A 6,570-nucleotide genomic window follows, 5' to 3' on the forward strand; every position below is an offset into this window, starting at 1 on the left:
GTACTGTATGTGAGGCACGCCAGGTCGTGAAAAGTCAGGTGATTTAAAGAGAGAGGCCCACGGCAGGAGAAGTTGGCTCGCTCCACATACTAAACTAAAGCAACATGTGTCCTCATTATGTGGCATTTGTGTCTGATACAAAAAGAGGAACTCGGTCACCCACATCCTGCACCCCGCCCCCCCTTCAAGGTGACAATACAGCGCCCTCATCTTCATCTGACCTACTCAATACACCTTCTGGGACAATCAAGATTATCTATGTGTCCCTGTATGCCACTTCAGAGAGATATCACACTGCTTGACCTGCTAAACTTAACGTACGTGTTGGGTGCAGTACGTGGAAATTCTAATTCAGTGGTTCTCAACGTTTTTTGAACAAACGCCCCCTTGACCTCATCGTAAGCCTGCCAACGCCCCCTTAACCTCATCATAAGCCTGCCAATGCCCCCCTTAGTATTGAAAAATAAAATTATGCCCCCCAATGGGATCTAAGCCCCACCCCCACTCAGCAGTATCCTTCTCAACGCCACCCTAGGGCTACTCAACACCCCCTGGGGGGCTGTAGCGCCCCCGTTGAGAAACACTATCTAATTCATCCAGTTCATGTTAAGTTGTAAGCACAACTGAGGCTCTCTTAAAGCTCCAAAAAAAGTCCAGTTTAAAACTTTAACGTCAAGACGTGGAGCCTCGTATAAAGTTGCAGTTACCAGAATGACAATGACTAAGTCGCAGTGTACTACTAAAAACTGTTAAATGTCGTAGTAGTATAGTACTATGGTAGTTACACCTTTTCAACAACTAGTACAGCATTCAGTGGTCAGTGCATTATAAGCCTACCTCCTCTGGATAACAGTAGAGTACACAGCTCAGGTTGTTTGTGTTAAGGTCAAACTGCTACTCCACCCATCTCCTCCCTATCCTCTGTAACACACTGCAGTGTGTGTGTGTGTGTGTGTGTGTGTGTGCACATTCATGCATGCATGCGTGTGTGTGTGTGTGTGTGTGTGTGTGTGTGTGTGTGTGTGTGTGTGTGTGTGTGTGTGTGTGTGTGCCTGTGTGTGTGTGCATGCATACACGTGTATGTGTGCGTGTGCGCACGCACGTGTGTATGTGTGCGTGTGTGTGTGTTGCATGGGCAGAGGTGGAAACATTTACGAGGCAACACAGTGGACAGAGAGCTACATTGTGAGTGAGGCTGGCGTGGTGGCGACTGTGAGCTGAAATATAGCGTGTTGGTCAGAGTGATAATAACTTTCCACCACAAGTACTTGCTTCAGTTCAAACACGTATGTGTTGGGGCTCAGTGATGGCAAAACCAGGAATCAAATAGCTGGTGAAATAAGAAATGAGGATACATGGGAAGCTAAAAATAAAAAGAAACTTGAATAAACAGAAACTGGTTTGGTGGTTGTCACTGGATTCAACCAGATACTTCAGTATTATGCATCCACAGCTGAACACTTGTGCTCATAACTGACTGACTGTTCATCTTTTCAGAGAGAGATAGAGAGAGAGATAGTCCTCTCTGCTTCACTCACACAACACACAGACATGCGCACACACAAACACATGCGCGCGCACACTCTCTCTCACACACACCTACATGCACACACTGACAGACACCAACACACACACACACACACACACACACACACACACACACACACACACACACACACACACACACACAGTCTTTTCATGAAAAAAGAAATAAAAATAACAAACCTTCCCCACCCGTCATTTCCTTTTGTGTGTTCCTTGTGTGAGTGTGTGTGTGTGTGTGAGTGAGTGTGCGCTCGAGCGAGTGCGCGTGTATGTGGACTCCAACTCCATATAACCCTCAGGCACACAGATGGTGTTGCTCACTGTTCAGTTACAGACGTACAAAAGCCAGTACACTGAGGCTGGGAGAGACTTACAGAGAGGGGGTTACAGGGTGCATACAGGCTTATTACAGCGTGAAAAGAGAAATCTGGATGATGCAGCGGGAGGGGAAGGGTTAGGGGTGATGAGTGAGAGTCAGTGAGTGCCAGGTTGTGAAACAAGCAGAGATTTCACCTTGTCCATAAGCTTTTATATATTTTCTCCTTTTTCTCTGTTCATTCTCTCGCCTCCTCACTTCACTCCTTTTCTCAGCGGCTGGTACTTGTTTTCAGCACTCACTGACTGAAGTGAAATCTCTTCGCTCTCCACTTTCTTTCCCTCTCAGCTGCTTCCCACTCCACTGCTCTCCACTTCACTCTCTCCTCCTCTCACTCACTCTCTACTTCTTTATCTTTTTTTCCCTCATTCTCTGCCCACGAGCTCTCTCCCTCTTCACATTCTCGTCCTCCCTCACATTCACACTCCCTCGTTTCCCTCCCTCTCCATATCTCTCTTTGTCTCCCTCACTCCTCCTGCTACCGCGTCCTCTCTCCTCTTCCACCCTTCTATCTCTTTGTCCCTTTCTCTTCTTCTTCAGCTCTCCTTTACGTGGCACTTGCTACTTCCCACTCCAACTGCCTACTCTTTTTACATCTCTCTACATTTCTTTCTTGCTCTCGTTCTCTCTGTTTTTTTCTTTCTCTCTTCATCTCTCTCTATCTCCCTCCTTTGCACTTTTGTCTAAATTTGGCTCGGTTCACTTCTACAGTAGGAGCTGACGAAAATATCTCTCCCCTGGCACGCTGGTCTACAGAGAGAGAGAGAGAGAGAGAGAGAGAGAGAGAGAGAGAGAGAGAGAGAGAGATTGGTTGGGAAGGGGGGCGCCTGTAGGACTGTGTGTGTGAGAGAGAGAGAGAGAGAGAGAGAGAGAAAGAGAGAGAGAGATAGAGAGATAGAGAGAGAGAGGTATGGGAGACTATGGGTAAGGGTATGAGTGGCAGGTAGGAGGAAAAAGAGAAGACGCTCAGTGCAGTGTTGTCATGGGATTATGTTTCACAGTGCGTCCCACAGGGCCACAGAAGAAGGCACTCGTCCGGCCCAAAGTCTGCACTCCAACCCTCCTCTCTCCTCTGCGCTGATCCACCACGACCTTCAGCTGACTACACGTGTAGGGAGCAGAGAGTGCCAGCTTATGCAATGAATGCAGAGCACTAATGATGCAAGTTTGCAGTAAATCTCTCCTTTGCGTCATTACCAGGCGAGCACATAACACCTAAAACCTGCGTTTCATACAGACTGTCCTGTATTGAGTGACGCACATAATGACAGCTACAGTACAGTGTAGATTAGCTGTGCATCTTCAATCACTGCGCATTGATCATGGTTTGAATATCACTAATAGACTAGAATACAATACAATACAATACAATACAATAAAAAGGAACACAATATAAGAATCAAACGATTCAACAGAGAATGTGGCATATTCTACAAAACTGAGGGAAGTTTTGTTAAACACGGCACCTTTCAAGAGCACCGGATGATTTTGAGGGGTAGCCTACAAGTAGCATTCTGCCTACTCTTCTTTTGAGGGTGACATATCTTGAAGAGACAAAGGACGGCACTCTTCAGATCTGAACAGTGCCTACCTTCACTTCTTCAATGTATCTGTTTTATCTTTTCAAAGTTTAAAAACTTTGAGGAGCAAGTAACAGTAATCTCTTCAAGTGTGACATATCTTGCCTTTGCATTTCTTTAAAGACGTTGCACTGTAAACACTGGCCTCATACAATGCCATTGCCAACCCAGCTGCACCCATGGGGGTAGAACTATCTCTGTGTGTGCCCAAATTTGACTGGTACTGGGAAGGGCCTATCTCCAGAGTATCTCTTGCGGGGGCACGCGCCCAAACATTCACCAGCAATTAGAGAGGGAAATGGAGACAGAGAGAACGAAGGGTAGAAGGAGAAAGAGATGGTGGCAGAGGGAGAGAAAGGGGGAGGCAGACACACAGAGATAAATATATAAAGACAGACAAGCAAAGACACGAGCTGAACAAAGAAGAGAGAGAGAGAGAGAGAGAGCGAGAGCGAGCGAGTGAGTGAGCGAGCAACATGTGAGTCCTTTGTCACATTCCTTGTATCTTATCAGTTCATACAGTAGGTCACATCCTGCAAGGCTGTCCTTGTTGCTCGCGGCGACACTGCTGCCAGAACCACCACATCTTGACAGATAACACATGTTTGGGTGCAGTGGGGGAAAAACAGCTTTTCATGACTCCTATTTTGATACTGTGTAGCAGATTACATTGATCGTTATGTTGCAATCCAAAGGAAGTGGACTCTGTACTGTCGCATGTCTGAGAACAACGTATTTCTCACCACTAAGGCAGTTACGTTCCAGTATGTCGCAAAAAGGTGGTAATGACATTTTCTTTGAGGTGTGAGGGAAACAAGCGCGTGCCAATTCTTAAGCATGGGGACCATTGGTCTTAACAACAACAGATGACCACTTGCTCAGCCTCAGAACAGGGTGAGATGGTCACTGACCATGTCAGCCACAACAAAACCAACTTGCCATGCCAACCAACAAAATACTAAATTCTGATTATATGGTAGCCTCTTACTGCAGATAGGGTCGCCGGTGGTCCTATTCACTATTTGCTGAAAATACTCAACTACATCATAACAACAACATGCTATGACAGTGCCAAGAGCCTTAAGTACCAGATTAAGATATAGACATTAGCCTACAATTTTGGTGACAGTAAGGTTATAACATAGGTGCTGCGCTAAGGGAATAATAATTGTTAACCCAACAACTGCAAAAGTTATCTGAGTGGATTTTAAGTCCAAAAATGTCCAAATACACAAACACAGAATTTACAGAATCTAATGTAAACGTTAGTAAAGGAATATTAATTCCATTGACCTTACCATCAAGGACGCGGGGGAGGTTAGATTTGTCAATCTCCAACTCAGCCATTGCTGCTCTTGTAATTCTGCAGGATTCACAGACTCATATTGTGCCTTATGCCTTACACACAATGATGTAATTCTTCCTATAAATAAGAAGACAAAATCTGTCAGCAAGTCTCAATATGAGGTAGCCTATGACCTCAACACAACTGTTTCCTTTTGCGCCATAATCTCATTCCACAAAATCCAATTGAGGTATATACTTTTAATGACACTTCATGGCTAAAGAATCTCTTTTGTTTTCATCATATATACTTTTTCATGAAACATGTCAGTTGATGAGAAACTGTTTTTAAATCTCTCATTATTGTGGGCTTATAGGTTGGCGTCAGTTGCACACTGACGCAAAATAAGTCATTGCCATGCAAATAGACCAATAATGTCATATGAAAACAAAAGCATGTTCATGGACATCAACAAAATTATAGTGCTCTTCTAAGCCTTTGAGGAAAAAGTTCGACATAGCCCATACACGTTCACTAAAATGTAAGATACTATTTACAAAATAGTTTGTGTTTACATTTCTATTTTCACTTTTCAAAAAAAGTAAAAAGAAAACAAGGCAGTGGAACTAACAGCATAAACACAGTGTAAAGAATTTCAAAACTCACCCAAAATAAATACCCTAGTATTTGATGCCAAACCGCTATCGTTTCTCCTCTTGGCAGTGTCTTTCTTTTTCTTTGTTCATCTGATCACATCTCTCCGCTGGCAAGTTTTTGTAGCATCCGACTCCTCAGCAGCCGTGATTTTCACCGTCTGTGCAAATGCCAAGAGCTCATGAATGATTGAAAACAAGCCAGCTGCTGCTGAGACGGAAGCTCTCCAAGGACAAACCGCACGGCGTACAGAGGACTACAAGGCATTGGGTGCACTGAGAACTTTGACAGTCAAAGGTGGTAGCCCCTTTAACTAAATCTTTAACAACAATTCCTGTGTCAATTACAAAGTTTAGAACTAATGCTTTGTTTATAACGCCGTTATAACGTTTCGAGGAAGGTTTGATGAATGGAGAAAACGCCATTGCCTTTCGTTTTCGCTTTGAAAAGAAACTTTTATTACAATTGCTCTTGTTTGAAGAACATTTCCATGTTACTTTTTCCAATTTGGAGAATATTCAAGAGAGGTTTGGAAGGCCTATGCTTCACAAAGTCTTGTCGATAATCGTTTCTACTCAAGCGAATACCATCATATTACCAAACGACGAATGTGATTATAAATGGATTAAGGCAGCACATGGTGCAATAAATCCACAGGTGGAACAACAGTAGGCTGTCACAGGTGGTAGATGCCACATAGGTTGGCTTCGATTTTCCTTATTATTAATTTATAAGTAGGCTACTCGGCGTCAGGCAGCCGCAGCCATAAGTTTGGTTTGCCATACCTCACCCCCGTGACGCAAGGACAGCGCGCAGAGGTCAACGAACAGTCGCGCGCGAAACTAAAGAAGGCAAAATGGCGAACTCTGTCGGATAAATGGTAATATTACATTAGATAAATCTCATCTAAAATCAAGAATTCGCCGTTCAGCATATCATAGTCTCTCTTAATACTTTAGATGTGTTGTTGTGACTTGTTAGCTCACAAAATGTATTTTCTGTCATGTGTTATTTTAGCTTACGACTGCTGCGTCTGAATTTCGTTTCTTCTTTTCCTAATGGGGATGCTTCAGGGCTGCTGTAGCTGACAGAGGACAGCCACAACAGTGTAAAGTGACCTCCACCAGTTA

At 44.0% G+C, this 6,570-nt stretch overlaps 1 protein-coding gene across 1 annotated transcript in view; it reads right to left on the reverse strand.

The window, feature by feature from the left end:
- ccdc50b (coiled-coil domain containing 50b) overlaps positions 1-5,585 on the reverse strand; it is a 28,301-nt gene extending 22,716 nt beyond the window's left edge. The window contains exons 1-2 of the mRNA XM_063216669.1: positions 5,453-5,585; positions 4,800-4,924 (exon numbers count right to left, since the gene is read on the reverse strand). Of these exons, the coding sequence (XP_063072739.1) occupies positions 4,800-4,848 (49 nt within the window). The 5' untranslated portion in view covers positions 4,849-4,924; positions 5,453-5,585. The remainder of the gene's footprint in view (positions 1-4,799; positions 4,925-5,452) is intronic.
- Positions 5,586-6,570: the final 985 nt, after the last annotated feature.

Source organism: Engraulis encrasicolus, chromosome 14 (assembly GCF_034702125.1).
Source record: "Engraulis encrasicolus isolate BLACKSEA-1 chromosome 14, IST_EnEncr_1.0, whole genome shotgun sequence".
NCBI classification, from domain to species: Eukaryota; Metazoa; Chordata; class Actinopteri; order Clupeiformes; family Engraulidae; genus Engraulis; species Engraulis encrasicolus.